Source organism: Lipophrys pholis (genome assembly GCF_963383615.2).
Source record: "Lipophrys pholis genome assembly, chromosome: 16".
Lineage (NCBI taxonomy): Eukaryota > Metazoa > Chordata > Actinopteri > Blenniiformes > Blenniidae > Lipophrys > Lipophrys pholis.
Genome location: NC_137634.1, coordinates 10,310,574 through 10,338,246, shown reverse-complemented (window position 1 = coordinate 10,338,246; position 27,673 = coordinate 10,310,574). Strand labels below are relative to the sequence as shown.

Sequence of the window (27,673 nt, the reverse complement as noted above, 5' to 3'; positions counted from 1 at the left end):
TCACAGAGGGATGTGTAGATTTGTCCTTGAGCTCTTGGCTCTAAAATAACTGGCTGGTTTTAGGTAACCATGCCCATCGTCTCCATTGCATTAGTCAGTGTCAATGAATAAAAAAAGAAGAAAACAAATTCTGCCCTCTCACCCTGCCCTTATGTACAAGTGTCCTTTAGCACAACACCAAACCTGAAGTTTCTCCAAATACTGTGCGAGGTCCTCTCATGGCAGTCGTCACCAATGGTTTGTGATCGATCATGAGAGCAAATACGTTATTGTGACTCTTTACGTAAACGCAGGGAGGCTGCTGAAGTGGCAAGAAAGTGCTTCTGCATAAGGAAAGTCAATCTATCCAACAATGACATGGAGAATCTGCTTTCCACTGCATCCAGTGAGTCTCTTCCTCATTGGTCTCCACGTTCAGCGTGTGACCTAAAGGTGCGTCGCAGCTTTGGATGGGTACACCTTATTTCTGCTGTGCCTCTGTGGGCCATTGTTGGGACAGTTTTGCGGTGTTCAGGGAAAACTCTTTCATTCCCTGCACTTTCGGGACCCTCTGTATTCAGCTCAAGCAGCTCTGTGGTTTCTCTCCTGACTTGGCTTCTCCTCCATCACCAAGGCTTTGCACCATCGCTGGCACCCGGACTGACTCAGTGGAGTAACTCTCACAATGGACAAACTTTCTGAACAGTGAATGTGGAATTTGATCTCATTGGGCCTAAAACCCCACAAGAAGTGCATTCTGAGTCTGTTATGAGAATATCAAATGTCCACGGTGGGGATTTGTAGAACCGAGTTTTCATCAACTTTTCATTGGAGGTGGGAAGTAAAGCATAATAATTTAAGTATAAGAGGAGGGCTTTTACATATCTGTAACTTACTTAAGTTTATTCACAATGATTGGAATTTTTTTTTACCCGTACTGTTCTCTAAACAGAAATGTTTTTCCACACCAAAACAATTTTGTTACATCAGTATTAGTGGTTTTTTTTTCTTCTTTTTTTTTTAAATATGCATGTTTTCCAAACATAAAGCCTGATTTCAGTCTCAATGAATGTGTCAATGTCCACAAGTATAATTCATGATGAACAAATGTAGAACCAAATAAATGACCTGAAATGAAAAGTAGATTTGGTGAACGTGAGACAAGTAACTGGAAAAATATCTTTAAAAAGAATTTAGAAAAGAAATGACTGAAACTGAAGAACAGAAACAACAACATTTAAGTTTGATGTATTTTTGATTTAATTGTTTTTATCTATAAGTGAGTAAAGAAGCTGGGTAAGTATTTATGTAGAAAAGAAAACGGGGACAGGAAAAGCCTGGTTTATGATTTAAAATGCTGGCTCACAGTGTAAAATGTTAATAAAACAACAACTGTAATTTCACATATGCCTCTATAACGTCTTCTACTTTAGGACTTATTATTCCTATCGTAAAACACAGTTTGAATTTTGATCATTTAGAGATTATTGGGATATGCAAAGAGTCAAATGTAAAACAAAAATATACTCTGGTTTATTAGAATTATTGAGTTTTTAAGATAAAAATGCTCGCTATGATAATATCGTGTTGCTCCAGTGTTTCGTGTGACTGTAACATTTTACCGCTCCCATCCGCTGAGTTGTAGAAGAAATGAACACACACACACACTCATTAGTTGAAAGTGAGCGCACCACTATCTGTTTTGGGAAACAAGGACTTCTCGTCTCGTGGAGACGCTCCAGAAACATTGTGAAGATTAACAGCCACTGTTACAGACATGATCCACCTCTTCAGAGTCTCAGAGAGTGTGCACTGTAAAACACTTCACCTCAAATTCACTCTAACTTACTGGCAGGAAATAAAAGTGAATTACTCTTATATATGCAGTGTTTTGCCGTGAGTTCATGTTTGATTCTGGATGCTGGCAAAATATCTTCTTTTAGGAACAAACTTCAAATGTTCCTGTTGATAATCAGAATATTTTTAATGGTTAAGTCACTCTAGACCCTTTAAGTTTTACATTTAGATGTTTTGACCAGTTATCAACTTCTCTCTCTCTCGGTCTGTGATCTGGTCAAACTGGTAAAATGGCTTGAATAGATAAAACTGTTCAATTTGCTAAAACAAGTTAAAGCTACAAATAAAAGAATAAAGAATGAAAAACATTCAAAACGGACAAACAAGTAAAAATGGGTAAAACGAAATCCATTCAAGTGTTTTTAAAAAGGAATGAAATCGCTATAACCCAGCTGTAATCCAATTAAAAGTCTAATGAAATGTTTCTTCTTATTGTACTGATGAAACGTCAGTGCAACATAAGGCAGGGTTTTCTTTTAATTTGGAAAAACTTTACAATTTTCTGTGTTAACTTCACTGCCAAAGTTAGACAGGTTTTGTGGCTGCTTATGAATTTTATTTGGTGGAAAGTGATAAAAAATGGCTCTTTTGGCCACGAAGGTTGCAGACCTATGGTCTTCTGGTTTATTCTTGGAAAAACAGATTTGTTTTTAATCTACTGTCTGCTCATTTGCTGTTTTTTTTTCCTTTTTTTAGTTTAATTTTAATGTAAAACCCCATGAAAGAACTACATTGGTGTTAGTTGACTGAATTAAATTAGGTGTTAAAATAATTTACTGTCGAATATTTTGCTTTCTAAGCTCAAAGAAAAGTGAGCTTTAATTTTAAAGAACTGTCTTTTATTGGGTCTTTTCAAATGGTTTTCTGAACAAAAAAGCTAGACTGATAATAAAGCATGTTTTGCTTCACTCCACGTGCCACACCTGCAGCACAAGATAAAATACTTCTAAAAAATTTTTTATTCAATTTTTGAACATATTATGTGCTGCCCCCTATTGGCCTAAATGGGATTGCAAGGTATTTCTAAAGCGCATATCTCCTATTGCTTTTATATACTACAGTTATATTACCTGCACCAGTTGTCTTGAAGACGTTTCAGAGATGTAATTATTGTGGTCAAATGATCACTGAGCGTTTCTCTGCCATGTAAATATTCACTCTATGCTGTTTGAGTTCGGAGCCACATTCACTGCACTAATAATAACCACTGATCCATATTTCAGCAAATTTCTTGCAGTGAACAGTAAAAGTTCACCTGCAAAATGCTGTTTACATTTCAGTTACAATCTGTTTGTTGTTTTAACCTTTTTATCATTGCTTACACCGTCAAAATCATTACTCTGACCGTTCACAGATTTTGTAAATTCTACTGTGAAATATTGGTGTTTAAATACTTTACAGCGGGGAAAACAACCCGTCACTGTGAATTTCACAGCAGTTTATTTTTTACAGTGCACATGCGCACACAAACCATGAAGTGTAAAAGTGCAGGTTTGACTGAGTGTCTGGTTCATGTCTTCTATTAAAAATCAGGACCTTGCAAAGTATAAATCTTCACTTCGGTGTCAGAGCTTGCAGTACCCTGCTGTTTTTCCATTTTTAATCTTTAACTCGTCAGTTTAGTGCGCAGGGATAGGTTTATCAGTGACTTACACAGAGTGTTATATAAGGTGCTTATTAACAGATTTCTGGCTTTACTAAACTTTTGGATTGTCCAGATTTAAAAACGAAACAAAACATGGATGGCAAAAGTTACATGCAAGTGAAACAACATCAGAGCTCAGATGTCAAATGATTACATGCATTAAAACTGAACATCAGCGTTTCCAAAAATGGAAATCCTCCAGTAGATGAAGGCCTTTCTAAACACGAGAAGACCTCATGGAACAAATATTTACCTCCTGTTTGTATCTGTGTCTGTGTGTATCATTCATGGAAACCTTTAAAATTTGAGCCCCGTGTCTGACGTTGGGTTTAACTAATAGTAGGAGTGGAGCAGCGGCGTTGCACACGCGCTCACGTCAGGACTCTTCGACTCGGTGTGTGTGATCACAGTCAAATCGTTAACCTGCAAAGCAGAAGCCTAAACACATGCGCCGGCACATGGCCTCTGTATTTACAGAACACGGATGAGTCAAACTGGCTTTAGGCCCTCTAGCTGTGCGTGCGCGTGTGTGTGTGTGTGTGTGTGTGTGTGTGTGTGTGTGTGTGTGTGTGTGTGTGTGTGTGTGTGTGTGTGTGTGTGTGTGTGTGTGTGTGTGTGTGTGTGTGTGTGTGTGTGTGTGTGTGTGTGTGTGTGTGTGTGTGTGTGTGAGACATGAAGCCCAGAGTGAAGACTCCTGCAACCCCAAATAAAGACATGGACCGGGGCATTGTTGTCATCAGTTCTCCTCGCGGTGTCAGGGCAGAGAAGATAAAGTGTTTCTCTGTGGCCGGTGTTTAGGAAAGTCTTCCAGAGGACAAAGTCCTGTGAAATGTTTGTATGATGTTGTCGTGCAGTATTATGATCATGGAGCAAGCTTTGGAAAATGTATTTGTCCTACCTCATGTGGCATCAATTCGGGGAGACAAAAATGCGCATCCAATCTGGGACGTCGTGGTGTTTGTGTAGGAGATGTTTTGAAAATGTTTTATCTCCGTCTCCATCTCTGCAATGTGTGTTTCAGGCTGAGGGGCTGTTTTTGGACAACATGACATGATGGGGTGCTCTGGTACTGAATATCAGTGCGTCACATTACTTTCCTACGACAGTTACATTATTACTGGTTTACTGCAATACGATGACAAAACTGACTTATTGTTGATTTTCTTTTGTCGGTCTCTGCCAACACAAATACTCCATCTTCTTTTCTACTCAGTCGTCAGACGTCTCCTCCTCCAGCTCTTCTGGGGAAACCCCGAGTCGCTCCGAGATCAACTGAAAGATATCATTGGTTGGATGTGACTGCTAGACTTCTAATAGGAGGCAAATCTTCTATATATCTCCAGAAGATGTTAGACATAGTTGTATCTACAAAAAAAAAATCTGTTTGTGATAAACTTTAATTTTCAATGAAACACTATCTTACAAACCCAGTGCCGGATTTTAAACATTAAAACTTGCTTTGCATTGTTTTTGAACTGCCTGTGGATCAACTTACAATACGCAGATTGATTTTGCATGTGTAAAACTGTGAGAAACGAAACGTAGAGCCAGCTGTGTGTCTGACTGACATGTCTAACAAGGTGGGACATGTTGATCATTGAACTGGTGATTTTCAGTTGCACTGAATTCTCAATTTTAGCAGTTTTTAGTTTGTCAATTTTAGTTCTTAGCATTGACACGTGGAGAAAAACGTTGAAGTCAACTACCAACAGAGTCTGGACTTTAAAAACAATAAGGGGAACAACCTCATTGGCTGGAAATTCAGTTTGAATAGTTGTTTTCAGGAAGAGAATAAGAGGAAGTTTCTGTAAAATGCTTTACAAAATGGGAAGTTGATTCAGCGTTTTTAGTGAGCGGAGAAGCGCAAAAATGAAGACGAAATCAGATTAAGGAATGAAGGCAAGCACATTGATTTTGAGATGATTGTGTTCGGTACTAATGACGGAAACATAGCGGTGCACAGTACAGACATCAAGGATATGAGGCACAGGTAACTTCAACCAGGAGATTAAATTATATCTGTAAAGTCCTCTCTACAAGGCCTCGGTGCTGGATTATTGTTCTCTGAGATGTAATTTGCAGCGTGCAGCAGACAAAAAGATCACTCTAAAAATACTTCAAGCGTAGCCTTTCCTTTTTATACCAAAAACATTCCTTTATTCACCCATATAAATAGACATATTTTTATACTACTTATCGTTTTGCTGGTTACATTACAACAGACAACCTCTTGCTTTAAGGCTCCAGGAGCCTGCTGCTTCCCCCAGAAAATACCGTCATCTCGTGTTTATACATATTTCTCCCCGATCTGTCAGCTGATTTTTATGTTTCATTCTTCTCGGCAAGTCTGATTCGGCCGCGACCGCCGTCTGACACCGACCGTACCACTGCTGTCAGGCTTTAAAACTATTTCTTCCTGAGCTCTGGTTTGTCTTCAGCTCTCTGGTTCACCAGAGTCCAGTTGAGAGTGTGTAACCGTCGCGAGACTCTCCACCTGGACAAATTCAACCCGGAGATCCGACTCCCAGCATCCGCAAACATCTGTATCCGTACCAACACTCATTAGGCTCCATTCCACTTGGGGGCATTTTCTTTTGGATTTCACATTAACACCGCGTGGCGTTTTAAAAGTGTAAATACAAAAGACATGAAATCAATACATTTATGTTCTGCAGCAGATCTGCCTCAACGTTAACTGAAAAAATAAATAAATAAAAGAAATTGGTGGTGAAAATATTAAATGAAGTTTCAGCGATCCCTTAAAAATCCTCTGATTTCAACGGAAACATCCTCCATGGTCACTGCATCATATTTTAAAGTCAGAAATTGTCTCAGCATAATCTGCTTTGGAGGTATTTGTCAAACATCTGTAGAGACTTGACGTGAGACCAAATGGTTTTACTTTCAAAGTAGGCCAAGAAAGAGATAAAGGAAGCATGTGGTATCCAAGTTATTGCAGACCCCCCCCCCCCACACATTGCCACACAATTAATCCATAATTTTGTCACGAAACACATTTTGAATTGATAAATGCCCCCAAAATCAGTCACTCTTAAAGGACGTAAACACCAGTCAATGGAACCACCTCCACTTTAACATTAGTTCAACGCATCATCAGTCATTTCCAGCATCGTTTCTTTTAATGCGCGTCTTAAAGAAAATCGTATATTTGTTCGTTCCTTCCACAATCCACAACACTCTGAGCTGTGAGCCTTCAGATTAACAACACACATTTAACATCATCGTCTGGTCTTCAGATCACGTGGATCACAATAGCTTTCTCCTCACACGGCGGACGAAAGACCAGATGCTGTGATGGTCTCCTAGAAAATCCTTCATCTGACACAAATGATGAAATAAATAAAAAAAAGAGAAGAAAAATAAAATGAAAAGAGTAGGGAGGGGGAGGTCTGAGGGAGTGCAACTAAAAAAAGCAAAGGAATGAAATCACTAAAGCTGAATTAACACACATTACATTTTCAGGTAGGCACAAAGTCAGAGTTAACAAGAGTTTGACCATCCATCCTGACAGAAAGAGATTCACTCATTAAGGCGTACCTAATGGTGTTTTAAGACCTTATCAAATATGTAAGAGCGACTGCTGAAGTGGCTCAATACTAGGATGATAATAAGATCCATAGTTACATTAAGTGAGAGCATCAGATAGCTTTTTCTCATGTTGTATCCGTGGTTGTCTCCAAAAGAAAGTAAAATTCAACAACCAAGCCCACATTTCTTTTCTCCGCCCCGATTTCACATTTTCATCCCCGCAGCGTCCTTCCAGTTTAAACAGCTACAAGAAAATCCACATTTGCATGATTAATAAGTTACATTTTTTATACATACACACATACAGAGAGGGAGCTCGGACGTTGCTTGGCACATTCTCATGCTTCACCAACCTCCTACAATCTAAATAGCTATACAAGACACAGTCAAACAGGTCTTCTCACACCGACTGTCTGTGTCCCTGTTCAGTTGTGAGGCTTCAGCATGTGGAGAAGACGAATACGGGAGCCCGCATGGCCATGATTAACACTTTGTCTGCATAATCATCCTGCAAAGAAGAGGGCGAACACGACCCAATGCACTAACATGGAACAGTTCAGCTGTACATTACAGTATCTTCACATACTGATAAAAGTCTAGATTCATAATTTTAATCTGTATATACCGTTTCTTAATATGCTGGTACCAAGTATTCACAGTGACTCTAAAAGAAAATTACAAGAGGAGGTTTGTACAAGAAGAAACATCAGAGTCTGGCGAACGTTTGGCATCCCTTTTGTGTTCAGAGTTTGTGATTGGAGATTGGTTTAAGGTCAGTTTGCTTGATTTTGTTTTCGTAGGGTTCGGGAGAGCTGCCTGGGCTTTTTCATTGGCACTAAGGAGAAGCAGTCCAACTCCTCGGAACTTTGTGTTATTGGTGCCATCAGCAGTGGACACAGAAAGAGGAGGAGGTCAAGTGGATTTCCTCCACCTTTTGGAGCAACACACAACCCTGGGCAGACTAAATGAAGTACAGTACGTGCCCGATCCAGTGCTTGAGTTGACCAAGAAAAGAAAAAGTGCAAGAACAACACAGAAACACACAGAAACACACACTAAGGTGGGATGGTAAGATTTCCCCTACTGTCCTTACCGCTACCACTCATAAGCCATAGTAAACAATTACCCCAAACAATAGTCACCGTAGACATCCAGCCAAACACAAAACATATTCAAATACACTATTCTGTATTTCACTATTTTAGGTCAAGGTGTCTCATTCACCTAAAGCTATTTTGCCAGCTGAGAAATAAGCTGCCGTTTGGCATTCAGTGGTTCAGGCCAGCAGATCTTCTACAGTATGGCTGCTACAATAGTGAGGTTAGAAGATAACAGCTACAGGCAATCATGGAAGGAAGCTGAAGCCGTTCTTTCCTGCCATAAGTCTATGTCTTCAGGAGAGGTATTACCCTTTTTCAGTATCCCTTTAATACGGGTCTCATACATACTTCCATACGGAACAAGCATGCTCATTTCTTTTAGTTAAAAAAAAAAAAAAAGGCATTTCCAGTTTATGCCCTGTTTGTTTTGTTTTTTTGAAGTCTTTCCCTATAATGTCTAAGTACAGTACTACTGAGAAGTGAAGAGGGCAGAGAATGATGTCCTTATGTAAGAGACCTTGCTCTGAGGCGACTCAGTCAACGTCATTACATCTTTTCAAGTCGAAGGCAGCCTACAGGCTCCTAATTGTCATGTTCCCTTTGTTTGTTTTTTTTTTGCCCGGCCTTCCTACCAAGCGCCCTGCAAGAACCACACTCAGACTTTGCAAATACAGATCTGGCAGAGAAGATAGCAATAATACTGCTCACATATATTATTGGTGAAATATATAAATACGTTTTGGTCATTTCAGATAAGACACCACCAAACATGCTATACAGTGTCTTTCAGTCTAAATTGCCTTTTTTTTTAATTTTTTTTCTATGCAGGTGCGATTTCAGCCCAGCTTGTCAAGTATTTGAAGCGCGCACACACACACACACACACACACACACACACACACACACACACACACACACACACACACACACACACACACACACACACACACACACACACACACACACAACTCTGGCATAACGCATCAACACAGCAGCCTGTGCTGGTTCGTCTGTGACGGTGGGAGGCTGAAAGAGTCTCTTTACTTGTCTCTTCCGAGTTATTTTGCGAGCTCCCTCACCGGCAGGCAGGTCCACAACTTAGGACAGAGACTGTGGTAATGCACAGATTGAGAGGGGTGCAAAGTACGTGTGTTTACTTTTGCAAAAATGCACAAACAAAAAAGGTGTATTGAGTGCACGATTGCACTGTGTGGTTTGCATCTTTCTGGTGATTTCTGGGATTTTGTGCACAGTGGAGCTAACAGGGCTTGTTGACGTTGCACAGCAGCTCGGTGACTTTGATGAGGCGGGCCACTGTGCTCTGCGACTCCTCCTGCAGCCGCTGGTTGTTCTGCCTGAGGCTCTGCACCTCGGCCTGCAGCACCGCCTTGTCCTCTTTCTCCTGAAACACATCGGCACACAACAAGACAAAAGCTGTCGCTCAGATCACTGTGGCAGGGACGGAGGAGAGCGACAGGTACAGCGGTGGCTTTAAAGGAATCTGGTGGTCAGACATGACAGCAAGACATCAAATGTAACAACACAGACGGTGCAATGAAGCACATCAATCAGCAGTAAGTCAGCGTAAAGTGGGATTCCAAAACAGTGCAGGAACATGGAAGTCGATGAAGTGATGACTGGCTTAACAGGGCAGATTAACGTCAGGTAAACACAACCAAACATTTTCTGAATTTTTACTGTTGGACATCATTTATTAAAATCAGTGCTTTAAGGTCTGCTGCTTAGTTAAGCAGGCACTACATGTATAGGGCTGCAACTAATATTTATTCTCATGATTGAATAGTCTGATGATTATTCTTCATGAAAATGTTTCAGCATTAAAACATTTCATAAACAAATTAGTTGTTTTGTTACAAAACATAGAAAAGCAGTAGATCCTCATGTATAAGAACATGAACTTCCCGTTTCAACTTTTTTTTTTTTTAAATTTTTGTTTAATCTTTTGAGTTAAAAGAGGATTGTCCAATTAGAAAAATAGTCATTGGATTAATCAATAATGAAAATAGGTATAGTTGCAATCCTAATGAATGACTTTGGAACACAGATCACATAATTTGGAGAAATACCATGCTTTGTACACACAGAGACATATACAGAGTTGACAAAAAAATAAATAAAAAAAACAGATTATTAACACAAGGCCTGCTTGTCTGTAATTGAAGGAGAGACTCTATCTGCTGAGTGAGGCCATGAAAGCTCTGAAGAGGCAAAGCTCGTAGTGGTAGTTTAATTTGTAAAGTGATCTTTGACTTTTTCACATACAGCTTTCCAGTGCAGCAACATGAGGAATAAACAGGAGCAACACAGACTTACGTTCAGCAGAAATGTGCACAAACAAGCACAGATAACACAGATTCATGTAAAAAAAAAAAAAAAAAAAAAGAAATCTGAGAGTATTTGAAATATCTCAAATTGTCTGTACACAAAGTTATAAATAAATAAATAAATAAATGCCTATTAGAGTGTTTTTTTTTTGTTGTTGAATTTATTACATTTCTACAGTGAGTCAGCAGTGACTTGCATGGATGACAAAACAAAATGCTGCTTCAAAAAAGAAACCACTGCACTCCAGGAGCAGAAGCTGAGCAGTTTAAATAATTTCCTCCTACCTGCCGACTTTCTGAGTGTACTGAGAACATTATCACAGAATAAAAAAACATTCATGGAAGTCAAAACACCTTTTGCAGGTCATCCTGCAGCTTCTTCAGCATGGCCTCCAGCTGCGACACCTTCTCTTCTAGGTGGCCTGGAGAGTCACTGCAAAAAAGGAGAAGCAGTGACACTTTGTCAAAAGCAATTATGGTATTTTACAGCCTGTAAATGGATAAATGCATAAATGGCGGCCAAAAGTGTCAGAGTGGTTTCGTTTCCAAGCCGTCAAATCAACAAATGCACTCTTTCAGGAAGACAAAGTTCTCATCTCCTCAAAAGGAAACCTCCCTTCATCTCTCACAGGGTTACTGAACCTCTCAATTTGCTTGATTGGTCGTGGAGCAGTCTGTCACTCCAGCTCGAGACCACGTCCTCGTTGCCCTTAATGAAACCGGTTATGCTCACTGATCAATTCATAGTAATTGCCACGTCTGACAAACAGACCTATTCTGAGTGAGTGCAGTCGTCCCATGATGCATTTTGTCTGACTGCAGTCACACATAACGACTACACCCAGCAGAGCATACAGAAGTGGTCTCCTGGTGATGCCTTTAAAGAGTTTGAAGAGAGAAACATGGCGCTGCTGTGGAATGATCTGAGTCGAGCAGTGTATTTTTAGACTCATGATAGGGCCGCGTGTTCGATCTGTACAGCTCACAGCTGAAAATGAGGGAGTTTCAGGTTCACACGCGGATGCAACTGAGCCACGATGGTCTCTAACATGCACTTAAAGCATATTACAGGCAGTAGCTGGTTCCAGTTCCAACAGTAATGGCAATCTGACCTCCACAATGGTTGGATGCATACATCCACGAGAAAAAATTCAGACTGGCACAGAAGCTTTGCTTTAGTGCCTATTGTGTGTCTTTTTTTTTTTTTAATTGGCATTTTTTGAAGCTTCATAAATTCACTAACAGCATGAAAAAGAAAAATATGGCAACCTAAAAGCTGGAAGGACTATTACCAAAAATTAAAATGGATTAGAGCTGGTGGTGCTACAAAAAGAGAAGGCGATGATGGTGAATCAGACATGCTGTGCGTGCACAAAAGTGCATCACTGAGTCAGCAAGAAGCCTCTCTTTACGAGGGCAGAGAAGCCATCACATTGACTCAAACAGTCAGATGTAGCCAATAAAGTCAGAATAACGGAGACAGAATAGAAGCGCGGATCTTACTGAGCTCAGAAAGAGAGTGTGTGTGTGTGTGTGTGTGTGTGTGTGTGTGTGTGTGTGTGTGTGTGTGTGTGTGTGTGTGTGTGTGTGTGTGTGTGTGTGTGTGTGTGTGTGTGTGTGTGTGTGTGTGTAATGACTGAGACTAACCACAGAGGCATCAAACGGTTTCCTTTTGTACGCACTGTGTAGGAACCCACCTGTCCTTTGAGTCTCTCAGCTTGCCGTCGGTCTGGTCGCCCCCTGCCTGGCTGGGGTCACTGGCTTTTCGGTCTGTGATAATGAACATATATCGGTTGAGGGTTCAGAATTACAGTGGTTGTTTGAAGCAGATGACTGTAACAATTCTAAATACTGGCGAGCTTCAGCTATAATGACCGAATATCAAGAATCCTGCTGCAGTTTTAAAAATTCTTTCCAAAATTAAAGCTTTTAATTAAATATATTGTATTTATTTTGAAGTTAGGCAAAGATTTAAAGCGAACACAATTTGAATCAAAATCTTGAGGTTTCATTTTTAAAGTATTAAATCCATAAAGTGAATCAGCCTGTTGATGTGCTCATTGGAGTTATCTCATGCCTCGAAAAAATGTGTCATGTGTCACAAAAAAAAAAGAAAGAAAGAAAGAAAAATTCTACTCAAGTACCTTTCAGAACCTATAATTTTTTACTTTTACTTATGTTGGGGCATTTGCCAAAGTATTAGGTTTTTACACAAGTATATGAACTTCTACTTAAGTAAAGTAGAAGCTAATGATTATTTTAATGATTATTTTCTCATAACAGTGAATTGAATGCATCACGGTCAAATCATAGATAGAAAAATGCAGGTTTCTGATTGTAATTTACAACTAAAACAGCATGTTTCATAGTTTAGTTTTACAATAAGTGAATAGCGCCTCTGTGAACCTTCCCTCACCTTCTCGTGACAAGGCCTCCAGGATGCTGCGGCAGGCTGTGGCGAGGTCAGCGATGGACTGCCACTCCTCCTCAGTCGTATCTGTGGTCTCCGACAGAACTGTAGGAGACAAAGTTTTATCAGGTTTTAGCCATATAATGTCCACAAAGCACAGGCAGAGCTGCACCTTCTGACTCACGATGTAGTAAGACAGAGCGGCCACTGAGGGGCGCTGCTGTGTTAAAGCTGGTCAGATTGTGGTGTAGAGAACACAGAAAGGCAGGAAACGTTACCCTATCTGCATGATGCCTGCAGGGTTATAGATTTCTGACCTTTGAGATGTCTTTGGTAACAGTGAGGATGAAATCTGAGAAGAAGACCTAAACCAGAGCAGGTGGACGTCACAGTGGACGATGATGAGTTTGATCTCACCAGGTTCTAAAGTGCAAGTTTATAATAAAAATAAATTAAAAAAAAACTTTTTAGAAACTAACATGAGGTAATGACATGAAATGTCGCTTCTGAGAGACTTGTGAATTTACAATGAGAGGACGTTGTCTGGAGCGATCAGAAGCTATTTAAAGCTTCCCCCCACAAAAATCAGAAAGCTCTGACGATGAGGATGAGCAAGCGTGCTCTTATGGCGGTTAAACGATGAGTCTCATGGTCTCAGCGGAGGCCGAGCAGATGGCGTAAGAGGGGCTCCTTGATTTGGGGCTGCCTAAAACTCCACCCCTCCCACTACCCATCTGTCCCCTTTTCATCCCGGCCCTGGCAGGGGGTGGCAGCAGCGCAGGGGTGATATTAGATTAGCGGAATAGGGGGCAGCGCGGATGAAAGAAGGGGAACAAAGGGGGATGCCGGGGGGACGAGAGGGAGGATAATGAAGAGAGGGGTTTAAGGCAGAAAAAAATCTAGGGAAAAAGGAATTTGAGGATTAAAGCGGGCAGATATGATTTGCAAACACATGTAATTGTTTCATTCTGGCATCACTTGAGCAGCTGTTGTGTCTGAGAGGGGGAGCTTTGTTTGAGTCCGTGATGGGGGTCTTCAATTCTCTATAATACTGTCAAAAACTACTTTATTTACATTTGAACTATAACACTTGTGCCACTATTTTTGTAAATATTTTTTGGATACTTTCAACTTAATCAGATTTATAGGGGTTTATGCATTTTTATAGGTGTTTGTGTGGGGTGGTGTAGTGGTTAAACCTCTGGTGAGTTTCATTCTAGGCATGGAGACCTTTTCGAGCTCAGAAAGAGTGTGTGTGTGTGTGTGTGTGTGTGTGTGTGTGTGTGTGTGTGTGTGTGTGTGTGTGTGTGTGTGTGTGTGTGTGTGTGTGTGTGTGTGTGTGTGTGTGTGTGTGGGTTCGCGACTGTAAATCCACTCTGGGGATACGTGAATGTGGTGTGAAAACAATCGCAGCAAACCAGATGCATCGTGTCTGGCACACATTTGAGCTGAGCAGGCTCTTGTAGATTAATGCAGGTGGCTTTATAAATGCACAGCTATCCACAACACACAGTAACATTAATGTGTAGGATGTGTTCGGTAATCGCCTCAGGCAGAGAAGCTTTGATCGCTCTGTATAACGATTTCACTCTGTAACCACGTAACCGTGATGCTCCCCATGTACGACCTGTAGTCAAGCAAACACTGACGCTCAACCTCATTAGCGCTGGAAGAGAAAAGTCGGTGTGAAAGCGTCAAACTACCGCAGCTCATTTGCAAAGTGATCCTCATCAGGTGCACGCAGACGGATGTGAAAGCGCTCCTCATGTTTGACTTTGAATTTCCTGTGGGTGTGAATGTGAGCGGTGGTCTGTCTCTCCACGTTTGCGCTGAGAAGGACTGATGATCCGTCCAGGACGTAGCCTGCCTCCTGCCAGCTGTGATCAGCTTCAGTGCTTCGCATCGCTAAGTTGGATGAAGATGAATGGATGTGGATTTCTAGATATGATCATAAAAATAAGTACTCACTCTTGGTGATTGAGTTATGAAGGCTCAAGGCTCGTGAATTTCTTTCCGCGCGGTCTATGCAAGACAGCCGAGACGATGAGAGAGAGGAGTCGCTGGCCGAAGCTCTGTCATCATCAAACTCAGCCGCCATGAACTGAAAGCAGAGGTCAAACCAAAAGAGGAGATAAAACTGTCAGAAGGAGGACCGAGAGCCGGGCGAAAAGGCCTCCGTTTGTCCTGGTTTGTCACCTGCTCGTCCTCCAGGGGCACCTTGGGCTTGACGGCCAGGATCAGATCAGGTGTGGCGTCCCTCAGCTCGCCGGCGTTCTCATAGATGTGGTGTTCCACCTTCAGGCCCACGTTGCCGTATAAGTGCCTGTCGGCCAAGAAGGGGGAGAGAGAGCGATGTGGTCAGGGCGAGAAAAAACACGGGAAATCAGCTGTTCATGCTTACAAGCATTTTTTATTTGATCTATCAAAATGAAATCTGATCCAAAGGTCAAAAGAGAAACTGGCGCGCGCAGAAAAAGTAATCTGCGATGGCTTAGATATGATGTCGTGCCCTCACAGATTTATCTATCAAAGGTCTCATGTGATGCAGTCCCGTCAAATATTTCAGTTCTATTTTGTGCGATGACAAAAAAACCCTGATAAATTCAATTTTGTGAGCAGCAGAATTTAATATCATCCTTATGAATATGTCCTTTGTGCACCATTTCTTACTGAAGCTGACCAGAGTGTTTTCACTCTGTAGCAGACACAGACGCTGCTTTAGAGGACAGACTGTCAGGCCGTCAAGACGCCAAACACAACTCATAATCTACTGAAAATCAATTAACTTTATTCTCCCAATTATCTTGGAAAGATCATTTTCACTTTGCTTTTAATTCAATCAGAGTGAAAATGTTTCTAATGAGAAATTAAAGTTGGATTTTTGTGAAATGAATTTACACACACCGATCAGATTTGTCTTTCAGTGCCACAGTTGTTGAATAACACACAAACTGGAATCTTTTCACTTTTATAATAAATCAAAAGTACCAAATCTTAAATTATCATGATCTGTTGATTCTTTTTTGAATGAATTTGAAAAAAAAGAAGGAATTGACAGAATAATGAAAATCTCCCTGATAAACTTGTGTTGGATGAGCTTTAGTGAGACTCACCCGTCACATGAGTCCCTGTAGGTCGGCTGTCTCTCCAGAGAGAAGCTGCGCGTGAGCTGTGAAGCACTGCCCTCCTGGTTCTGATTGGCCGGTTGATCCTGCAGCGAGGTGGCCCGGAGCAAAGGTAAGCTGGGCGGCGCGAGGAGTGGGCCGTGACCTGTCTCACTTTGCCCTTTATCACATGACTGCTCTTCGGCGTCTTCGGCCTCCACCTGCACCTCCCCGTCTTCCGCCTCATTGACCCCCGCCGCCTTCAGCTTGTCCTCATTCACCTCCTGCTCTTCCTCGTCCTCCTCTTCCCTCTCGTCCAGCACCCACGCCTCTCCCGACTGATCCTCGCCGGGCTTGCACTCCGCATCCTTGATGGCTTTCTGGTAGAGCTCGGAGAAACTCCTGCGCGACATAAAAACAACAGCACGCCGTGAGTCAAACAATCAACCAAGGAGAAGCCAAAAACGATGACGGCATGCTACAAAACTGCTGCAGCAGTCAGCTTCTGTTACACTGAGCTTCAACTCACTATCACGATTCACAGGATACTCATGACAATTTGTGCTTTGTTGTTACAAAGGAAGAATAAACATATCAGGGGTGTTCTCTGAGGACATTTCTGCTGTCGGCTTTAAAATGTTGCCTGAGTTTCACTCCGAGTTGTTTAATTCTGCTTTGTCTCTGATTTCAGCCTGAATAAACTCAATATGTTTACAAGAAGATCTTTCCAAATGTGACACAAACACCAACCTCACCAAACATGTTTCACACACACACACACAAAGGCCAAAAAGTATGACAAATAGAAATTGATTGTCATGGTGTTTTGTTCAAGTTGTAGTTGTAGGTGGAGGCCGGGTCAGCCCACATCACCTACACTCATTCAGGACCAATGATCAATTCAAAAGACACCCATTCTAGTTCATATCCGCCACACTGGCTGCAGGAGGAAACCTGAGTACTCACACATGCACAGTAAGAAACTCCACACAGGAAGGAGCCCCGGCCCACGATTGCAACCGGGGATCTTCTTCCTGTGGGGAAGGCGCTTAACCACTGCAGCACCGTGCAGCCCTCGCTTAAAGTGATCTCAGTCTTGTTTTACATTTATTGTGAAATAGATTCTTTTTTAGCTTGCTGTATTGGCAGATTGGTATGTTGATATGGTGGGATAAAATTCAGTGCTCATGTAAATTACTTTCACAGTTTCAGTGCTTGTCTGACAATTTAAAGGATTTTCTTAAATGCTCTGTTGCTCTAATAGGTGCTGATAAGAGTGAGGCAGCGTGTGCCACTTTGAATAAAGATCATTAGAGGGACTGGTTGTTAGCCAGTTAACGTGTCACTGACTGCAGGCCAACAACAAGCTGTGACCCCACGGTGGCACTTGTCTTGTCTCCGTGACCTCCTCCTCCTCCTCCTCCTCCTCCTCCACCTCTCTTTCACCTCCTCTCACTGCTCTTTACTTCCGCCTGCTTCTTTTATTCAAGCATGACTTTGTTTTCCATTCCCACACTCGGCCCGTTCACTCAAATGTGCAATCGTTATTCTGCCCTTTCTCTCTCTCGCTTGCGTTTCCTTCCTGCGGCAGCACTGACCTGCGGGGCTTTCCGTTTTCGTCCGGCGGGATGACAGTGATGTGGATCTTGTGCGCCGTGCGGAGCAGTCTGGTCCTCTCCTCGGGGCTCAGGTGAACTAGCGAGTGTCCACACAGACGCACCACTCGGGCCCACAGCTGCAGGCCGCCGCTCTCGGCGTAGCAGAACCGCTGTAGCTCCGTCACGAAGCCCTCCTCGTTCATCAGGAAGCCGGGCTGTCCGACCCCGTCCCGCAGCGGGGTGACCTCCAGTGCCTCGCAGCCCCTCGTGACCAGCTGCGTGGAAGCAACCCACCGTGTATGATTCAGAAACACACAAACTGCACAAGACAAAACTTCCAGTCGGGGCATGATCACCCACCTCCAGCCTTTGCACCACCTCTCGTATATCCTCCGCCTGGCTCTCCATCACAGTGATTGACACCGACTCCCCTCGCTCGTAGTAAATATCCAAACAGGGTCCCCCATCTTTAGGCTCCGTCACTGCCTTCCAGCCAATGACGTCGCGACAGGAGCAGTTGAACACCACCTTGCGCGTTAGCCTCTCGATGAGCACCACCGACTCGGCCGACACCCCGAGCAGACAGGGAAGCCGGAGCTCCCCCGCCTCCCACTCGTCTCGACTGCTGACCATCACCGCCCACACCAGCGCCCCGGCGCTGTGCAGCTCGGCTCCTTTGGCACCTTTCAGTTTGTCTTTGCGCTTGCCGCCCAGCGAGAGCAGGGGGAACTTGGTGGAGGAGTCTATAGGTGTGGTGGTCACATAGTTCTCTGCCAGGTCCTTCAGGTATTCCTGCCGCGTTCGGGTGGCCATGGAGCGAAACTTCTCAGACTTCTCTGCGGCGTTTTCGGCGTTTACAGCCTTCGCGAGGAGAAAGTCTCTGAAGGCAGGCGAGCGAGGGAATCGAGCGCCCTTAGGGAACAGAGGACCGAATAACGGCATGTCCTTAGAGCGAGTCACAGCCACCCTGAAACACAGAGAGAGTAAAAAGTAAAGGGGAAGGGTGAGTACTGCAGAAACATTTAGTACCCGCTTTAGATGTTATGTGTTGCCCTGTAGTGTTTTCTACAAATCAGGTCTTTACACTTCCCCAACAACACATTAAAACACAAATACCCGAGAGACTTCACTTACGACAGGAGGGTCAATTTAAAGCATTCTTTAAAGCGTGAAATAAGTTCTGAATAATCCCCACACCATCATTTTTGGAGTCACGTGAAATGTAAACCAAGACAGACCTGTAGTAGGTGTTGTCGGTGCAGGGCTCGTGAACCTGAATGATAATAAAGACGTGCTGGAAATGGGAGCGGATGGACTTGGGAGTGAACGGCAGAGCGCCGGGCTCCTGAAACACGATGGTCACAATGTCGTTACCGATGTGACGCTTCCGCAGCAACTGAAAGAGAGAGAACCGGAAAAAAGAGGAAATTATTAAAAGTTCAGTTCACATGAAAACAAAATGCGACACAGGTAGAGTAGAGTTTGTAATGAGGTATGTAAGGTTTGCTCCCAAAGCATTTCAAACAAATGTGCAACAGAGGGAAAATTTGATTATATGTGTGTTTTCTTCTATTTCTTCACTTTACTTGAGGAAAAGATGAACATCAAACGACTACAGGCACATTGATCCCATGATCTCTGATATTTAATAGACAGTTGTTATTCAGATAAATAGGATAAACTAATTTACCAGGTTTGGTTTGACTAAGCATCTGTTGTGATTCCTGCAATAGGAAGGTTCATTTGTGAAAGTAGAAACAACACTTGTCGTCTGAAACACTTCCATCCTGTTGTGCGTCAAAACAACCAGGCTGAGAGTGTGAAGAGCAGCTCCCAGCTCTCAGACAATGGAGACAGATTTTAATGCCTCCTGGTGTAAACAGGCTCCGTGACGCTGACTGGAATATGAAAAAACTCATGCAGAAGTTGGACTGGTCGTTTCTTATTTCAGGTACATTGATCATGTTTCCTGCATTTTGATGACTTAAAAGTGAACACCTCAAGGGTTCAAGGAAATAAATGATATGTATGAGTAAATGGTATATCGGGAGTAAATCATCTTTTTGCCTGAGAAGAAGTAAAAAATGTAAAATACTCACAATATTAAGTGATATTCCGTGGTATTTGTATTTTACATGTATGGAATTGAACTCATAATCAAAATCATGCATCTTTTAAAATGATAAGTCATCACAGTGTATGCTGGCAATGTGAATTAATATTCAAACATTTTGAACTGCATTTTGAGTTTATTATAAATTCCCGCCTTGTATCGACATTTGTATACAATGGTGTTATTTCTATGTTTTTTTTTTTATTCATCAGAGAAATTTATTTCTGTATTTTGCTCTTTACAAATACAATTGAATTGAAAAATATAATAAAGAACTTGAGTACGATCTAAGCAATTTAGCAAGACTTGATCAACATTTTGCAGTGGTCTTTTCAGCTGTAAATAACAACAGGCTGGCAGAAACCACAGATCACACATGAGGATGTGGCAGCCAGCTGCTCAGGAAGACTGCCTGTGAGTCGACAGTCAGAAAGACCTTCATGGTGGGAGTGAACTCTGGGGGGCAGAATTTTGAGGCCATGCTTGTTGCGGAGCACAGAGGCTTTCTCAAAGATTTAACAAAGGCATAGAGACACTTGAAGCACAAGAGGAGAAACCTTTGACAAGAAAAAAAAATTTTTTTTTTGTTTGGTTTGATTCTAAAACAAGATGAGCTAGAACAAAACAGAAAACAAAAAATGAATTATATCTCCTTTTGATTCTGTTTGTCTTACCTGTTGTGTATTGTTGGCTGTGTATGGCAGCATAGTAGACACGTGAAACATAATCTCATAGTCCTGGTAGCGCGTGTAGAGGGAATGTGTTCCAGTTGAGTCCGCTGTAAAGCCACAAAACACAGAGAAATGCCCTTTATGTCACACAAAGCGACGCGCAGGTAGCGATTCAGTTGAATCAGTCAACATGTCTGAATGAAAGACTGAACTCAAACTGTCACAGTCAGGCTAAATCTGTCCCATTTTCTGTTTCCTGCTGCCCACTGAGGGGAAAACAGCTCCGAGATAATCAGCAGTGACTATGCTATTTTGCAGGCATTACTCAGATTACATGTGGCTAGATAGGAGTTATCTTGGGCTTTCAGTGGTGCACTGATGCCCTTCGGATAATGGCGCTACGACAAGGTGAGATGCAGCCAACAGATCCGGGTGTAAGTGCACGATTTCAGCTCACTCTTGTTGTCCAGCTGAGCCCGGTATTTTTCCCAACCCTTCAGCCGCACCCGCTCCCCGAGAAGGTCCAGAAACTCCTCGAAGGCCGGTCCGGAGCTCTCGTTGTTGTACATGTCTTCCTCTGAGCTCTGCCCAGCCCGGCAGTACATCACTCCGACCTTTCGCTGAAAATTCAGCTGCATTCAAAAAGAGAGAATTTGAAGATGTATTGTTAGAAATGTATCGAAGAAACATCCTTTGAATTGCCAGGGACTAGTGGAATATCATGATTTGGTTAACACGTGTGGAATAAACTTCCAGGACATCCAGGTCCAGCTGAACATGTCCACTTATTTCAACACGACTGTAGATATGTAAGGTATGTAAGGCTTTTTCTTTATGTTTATGCTTTAGAATTTTGAAACATTTAATCTCTTCCTTTTAGTTTTCTTGTTCAAACTGATGACAAACTGACATTTAATGTTTTCTATTCATGTATTTCCAAGTTTCTTCAGGGAAAAAAAGTTACGTAAAGTGTTATTCAGAAGGTTTGGCCCAGAGTTTGTAGGATTTCTACATCAATCCTAGTAGTTGGAACATAACATGGCTCATGTAAGCGTCTAATACTATAATATTTGCTCCTCTACTTTCACTTCAGTGAGGCAGCTACCTAATTATCAATATATATTGCCTAAAAAAAATTGTTTACAATATTAATTGTCATGTTGATTTCAATCATGATGACGTGATTTTTCTTTTATTTCATGAGCCTTGTTTTTTTTTTTATAAAATGAATTATTCCATGCATCTTCTATATACAGTATAGTCTATCATATGGCTTGTATCTAATGTTATTATCAATATATATGTATTTCTGAGCAGTTTGAGATACAATGATAACTCTATTTTGGAGAAAGAAACGATACACATAAGTGAAATATTTAGACAGATACATAAATTGTTAATAAAAAACTTCTGAAACACCTCTAAAAAAACAAACAATGTCAATGTCAAAGTAGCCCTTGTAGATTTTGCTGAAGCCCTGCATGGCGACTGAGGTAACTGTAATTACGTCTGTGACTGAGTGTGTTGATTGCCATGACTTTATTAATTATAGCCTATAAAGACACTTCAGTCTGACACTGGGAAGAAGATTCTACTCGACAATGTCAGTGTCCTGTGAAGTCTTTAAAATCACAGGCGCAGAGTCACTCACCCCCTGTTCATCCAGTTTGAGAAGAGTATCCCGCACTTTCGGTGAGTTTGAGGCCAAGCGGAGGCAGTGCAGGTTCAGCTCAGGCATGATGAACTCCAGCAGCCTCTTGGGAGACAAGCCTCTCGGGGTCGTGTGACGAGCCGCGGAGGGCACCGACTCCTCCAGGATGGATCCTCGCAGCGTCTTCATCTAAGAGGAGGATTCACGTCGGCTCAAATTTCACGCACTGAATCCAAAGTGAGCTTCAAGGAGAGAGACGCGGTGCTTTACCTCGGTGGTGCGAAAGATGACTCTGTAGTTGTACTGGGCTCCGCTGGATCCTTCTTTCTCATCTCGACGGAAGCTGATGGCCACGGGACCGAGGCGATCGTCCATTCCAAAAAAATTCTGGTGTTCTGTGAATAAATTACATCCATATAATCACTGTGATGTGCACTAATACAAGTGAGAAAAATGAATTGTGACAGTAAGACAATAGAGGCGCTGAGGGACTGTAAGATAATTATTAGGTTTTTATACGTGAGTAAGATTCTCCCTAAAGTCTCTTATTTAGAATGTCATGATTTTCACAACAATCCAACTTCGCATCTGACTGTAAGTGAAGGTCACCAGTCACACACAGACACTTATACTCAATCATACCTACGCAATTCAAAGTCACAAATTAACCCCAAACACATGGTTGTAGGATGAAACTGAACTACATCCGTCTTCCATATTACTTTTTCGGACTGTAGGCTGAGACACTGAAGCTGATCCCAGCTGACTGTGATTGGAGGCAAGGTGTACCCTGGACACTTCATCACAAAGTAAACATCACATTCATTCAGACAATTCAGAATCACCAAATAACCTTAATGAGACTCTAGAAAAAAACATGCATCCACACATAAAAGCCCCCAAAGCTAGAGTTGAACTGTTGGGAAGAGGCCAATCACTGCCTCGCATCGCCCCATTCTTCACTTCATCCTCCTGGCTGAAACATGCCTCCCTCTCTCTGAATCAAAGGAGGCAGAAGTATTCCTGAATGTGAAGTCTGTGTGCATTTTGATAGATTACATTATATTAAAATATTTATAATTATTATATATTATATAAGATTTGTTATTCTCAGACAATAAAAACTCTCTAGAGCATAGATTCCAAAGAAATCCTGACAAGCTGGAGACAATCTTGATCCATATACAGAATCCATAAGCTTTAACAGCAGCCTAAAGTCTGAGCTGTTTCTTCAAGGTTACAAAAACATGCTACAACATACTTCTATTTACCCAACACTGTTGCATCATGTGGGAAAAATATCAATATTTATTTTATTGTCAAACAATTCTCTGAATATGGAGTTATATAATGAAATGAGGAAAAATTAAGTGAAATTTCTGAACACTGAAGTGTGGCACAAACCTTTCATGTAGAAATATTTGCGATAGTAATGAGCTCCCAGGTCGGCGTGCTCTATGAAGTAGTTGCTCTTGCCCTGCTGCTGGACGTGACTCTCTCTGGGCTCCTCCAGAACTGAGACTGCATCGTTGGGGGTTCGCAGACTGGACCAGAGTCCTCTCCTGCCCTGGGACCGACCCAGACCCACCTGCTCCTCTCCCCCCGTCTCGTTGCGAAAGTGGGGGCAGCTGAGGAGGAGCTCGTTATCGTTGCCGTCACCTTCGTCCAGCAGCAGCGATTGCTCGGGGTCATCTGGGTTTCCCCCGTTGCCTCCTCCGCCCTGTGCAGGTGAGGACGGGGTGGACTGGCAGAGGGGGCGCAGCTGGGAGGCAGCTGAAGCCCCCGAGGTGATGTTCTTTTTTCGTCCAATGCTGTCTCTGTTTGTGGCCGCCTCAGTGAGGTCAAACAGGATACTCTGAACATCATAGTGGGCAAAGTTCCTCACCCAGGCTCCACCCCCGAGGTTGTCATATGGACCTGGTTGAGGGATTTGAGGAGGAACAGGTTTGGACTTTTTACTCAGACCTTCAGGCTTCGGTGGCTTAGCAGGCTTCGGGGAGTCCCCAGTAGAAGTCGACAGACCCCGGAAGAATCCGTCAGGCTCAGGAGGGGTGCCCTGAAGGCCTAAAAGTAGGAAAGGGTCTTTAAAGCGGAGGGCATTCGGGCTCAGAGGGCCCTGTTCATCTCTGTTCGCCTCCTGGATTTGAGTCTGCCTCTCCAGTGAAGACAGGCTTCCATACTCCCTGTGTAGCAACACACCCGAGTCCCCTTGAGCCCCCGGGCCCACCTTCTCTCCTGCCACCCGAGCCGCTTTCCCCCCAGCCTTCCCGGAGGAGTCCAAGTCTCCTAAGGTCACGTCGCTGTTGCTTCGCTGCATGATGTGACCCCGGCCCATGGACCGCAGGTTCAGGCCCACGCGGCTCGGCGTGAGGGTGTCCGCGTCGGCTCCGTCGCCGTCCCTCCTGGGCGGCCACTCCACCACGCCCGCCTCCGGCTTGGGCTCGTAGTTGACGGTGGCAATCGGAGGTCGCACATTCTGACGGCGAAACTTGCGGATGAAGAGGTCGTCTGACTGCATGGTGCCTGAGAAACTGATCAAAGTGACGATTGCTTCTCTCTGGTCCAGTGCTTCGCGCTCTCCCAGTCAAATCTGAGCGGTGGTCTCTGAGGTGCTGGTGAGAAATGGAAACAGCGTGCACCAAGATGGAAAATCCCACTGAGTGAAAGCAACAAATGTAGTCCTCATTCACACCACTTAAAATTGGCTGAACCCGCTCAACCCTCTGGCTCTCGTGGATCCCTCGAAGAGATGCCACGCGTTGTCAAAGAGTTCTCGGGTGTGACTGATGAAGACGGAGGAGAAAATGCGGCCACTGTTCGCTGTGGCGGTCCATCCAGGTGTGCAGATGTGTGGTGTTTGTGCGGCAATCCAGTTCCGGGGTGCTCCTTCCTGTGGTGTGAAGGTGAGACAATCATCACTGGAGCCTCTGTCCTCTGTGTGAGAGAGGCTCTGTCTGTATCAACCCGTCTAACATGGCATCCATCTGTGTGCACTCTTTGGCGCCTGCAGCTTGCCTGTTGGTCTCACCCACTGTCCACCTGTACAGACAGAGAGAAGAAGAAGAAGGAGTTCTTAACCTTACTTTCTTCCGGATTCACCCACACACTGCTCTAATTTTAATCGGCAGTTTTATATTCAGCCCATAGCTGCTTGTCCTCTGAAACACACAGTGGAGGAGAAATGCTTTGATAAACAAACGCTAACAATAAAACAAGCAGGTCTGACGTGTGTTTTATTGTTCAGTAATACCTTGTACCTCTGTTTTCTCTCTCTATTATTCTTTCCTTCAGACACTTTCCGTCCCAAAGTTTCCCTAAATAGTTCCATAGCAAACTTAATACTCACCACATCCACCCTGCACACGCTCACAATAGACAGTATTAACAGAGGGGAGGGGGCCTTCCTGGCTTACTGAAAATGTTGCGGCTTACAAGAGAACTAAGTGGAAGCCTCCGTCTCTCACTCTCACATACGTTTACGCACGAACAGACGGCCCTATAGTTTTCTCCTTAATATAGTATTTAAAGCATTATATAAGTTGTCCTAACAGTCATAACCAGAGATATACTTGTTTTTTCTTTTGGACGGACACTATTATTTTAACCCCTTGAAGGACCGTCCTCCCCAATTGGAAGGGTTTGTATTTTATTTTTGCCAGAGGTCTTCATATTTTTCACTATATGCATATTATATCTTGTTTAAAAACTTGCTTTCTCTACAAAATGAGTGTTATGTTCATTTTAGGATAATACAAAAAATACAACCCCTGAAGTAATAAGTAATAATGATATTGTGTAAAAGGCAAATCAGTAATCCAGCATTTTCTAACTTTTTTCCATTTCTATAGACCCAATACAACTCCAGTGTAGGGCTTCTTCTGCTCAGTCCGTTCGTAACAGTCCACCAAATAAGAATATCACAACACATTGTCCATCTCGTACTATAGCTTTAGCATTTTGGTATGTATAATCACAGAATATAAACTCAAAATAGGTGTTCCTCAAGAGGTAAACTGACATCTAGGGGTTAAGAAATATTACATTTATAGAGTTTTCCACTGAAAACGGACTCTAGTTTTTGTTTTAGGCTTGCAGCTCAACTTACCCCCAAAGTAAATTCAGTATCGGCTACAGATCACCCTCTTTCTGTCATCATTTGTTGCTCACGTCCCTTCTTTGACCAGACTGACGACAATCAACTCAAGCTGAAACCTGTTTGTCTCTCTCAGTGGGGGACAGAGCCTCTTCCTGTCAAGCTTTTTCACATGCATCTCCTCTCTTGCGCTCGCAGCCTAAAGAGCAGGTGCAGTGGTGCAGAGCAGCTGCCAGAAAAAGCCACTCCAACACACACACTCACACATACACACACACACACACACACACACACACAAACAGAGATGTTTCCATCACTTCTGACTTACAGTCATTTCCTGCTGACGTACAGCAACCAGAACTTGCTACCTGAATGTTACAGAACATCGTCACCTCAAAATTGAAGTTATGGGGACTTGAGTTCGTCATCACACGCACACACACGCACACACACGCACGTGCACACACCACCCAATAAATGACATAAAGTGAGGAAGTTGCAAGAAATCATTTCCCCTCCGCGCCTTTATTTTCTCAGTGTCACAGTGAATAAGCAGATGTATGCTTGTTTTTTCGAGAATATAAAGGTCCACTAACAGTAAGCAGAATCAGAGATTATCAGTAATAACCAAGCTTGTGCGCAGATTACATCAGCGCACACTTGTTGACAGTCAGTGCTATCAGTCAGCAGAAAGAATTAGTTAAGTGGATTGTGTCTGCTTCTTAAAAAGAGGAAACAAAGCTTGTAATAGACTTGTCTGCTATTGTTTTGTACAAAATGAGTCGGCAAGTGATCACTGTCGGCTTTGTCAGTGTGTTTTACAATCTCATTATGATTGATTTCGTTTGCATGTATCATTTGTTTCGGAGCTATTTGATCTAAATCACCAGCATCAACCTGTTTGTGGTTGATTTGTGTGTCACACATGAAAATGATTTGTTTCTAACATGAGGACCTGATTCTGTGTAGATTTACATCACAACATCCAACAGAACAGACAATCGTGCAAGATGAATCCATTCAGGCTCTGATGGTGAAGTGACTTTCAGGGCTCTTCGGTGTGATCTTTTCAATAGCTTCCTAAAAACACATTTACAGACTCGCTATCATGTGATATCGTCTTTGTTCATTTCGAATTTTCACAGTTTTTTCTTATTATTCCATTTAATTGTGTGTACATCTTTCATTTATTTCAAACATGTAGTCGTTAAATATTAGTCATACTTTTACTCTTAAGTGTGATTTTCTTTTGTATCTTATTCAAATGTATCTGATTATATTGCCAATTGTTTGACTGGTACCTTTTCTGCGCTGTATTTCTGATGCTTAGTTTGCCAAAGCACTTTGTAAAGCTTGTTGTGCAACATGAGTGCTACATAAATAAAGCTTTGATGATCATGATGTACCGATTTAAATTATTCATATCAACAATCATATATATTTGACTTAGGTGGAGTGGCTTTGCTTTAAAGAACAAGCAGGCTGAAGACATAATTCTGCCTTAAAGTAATCGCCAAATACATTATTGTAGGATGTAAATGTGTCCTTCTGTCATATA

At 42.6% G+C, this 27,673-nt stretch overlaps 1 protein-coding gene across 5 annotated transcripts in view; it reads right to left on the bottom strand.

Annotated features, from left to right (window-relative positions):
- Window positions 1-8,567: 8,567 nt before the first annotated feature.
- The window catches only part of sipa1 (signal-induced proliferation-associated 1), a 45,971-nt gene continuing 26,865 nt past the window's right edge, over window positions 8,568-27,673 (bottom strand). The window contains exons 1-16 of one of the 5 annotated variants that reach the window (XM_080483777.1): window positions 26,128-26,194; window positions 23,427-25,061; window positions 22,293-22,417; window positions 22,023-22,211; window positions 20,829-21,003; window positions 20,375-20,478; window positions 18,826-18,983; window positions 17,948-18,554; window positions 17,588-17,862; window positions 15,999-16,391; window positions 15,082-15,208; window positions 14,854-14,986; window positions 12,892-12,990; window positions 12,173-12,245; window positions 10,830-10,908; window positions 8,568-9,532 (exon numbers count right to left, since the gene is read on the bottom strand). In XM_080483777.1, the coding sequence (XP_080339903.1) occupies window positions 9,389-9,532; window positions 10,830-10,908; window positions 12,173-12,245; window positions 12,892-12,990; window positions 14,854-14,986; window positions 15,082-15,208; window positions 15,999-16,391; window positions 17,588-17,862; window positions 17,948-18,554; window positions 18,826-18,983; window positions 20,375-20,478; window positions 20,829-21,003; window positions 22,023-22,211; window positions 22,293-22,417; window positions 23,427-24,540 (3,795 nt within the window). In that variant the 5' untranslated portion in view covers window positions 24,541-25,061; window positions 26,128-26,194 and the 3' untranslated portion in view covers window positions 8,568-9,388. Of the gene's footprint in view, window positions 9,533-9,818; window positions 10,909-12,172; window positions 12,246-12,891; window positions 12,991-14,853; window positions 14,987-15,081; window positions 15,209-15,998; window positions 16,392-17,587; window positions 17,863-17,947; window positions 18,555-18,825; window positions 18,984-20,374; window positions 20,479-20,828; window positions 21,004-22,022; window positions 22,212-22,292; window positions 22,418-23,426; window positions 25,062-26,127; window positions 26,195-27,673 lie in introns of those variants that run through there. The other 4 variants (XM_080483780.1, XM_080483776.1, XM_080483779.1 and 1 more) reach the window with 4 other exon arrangements.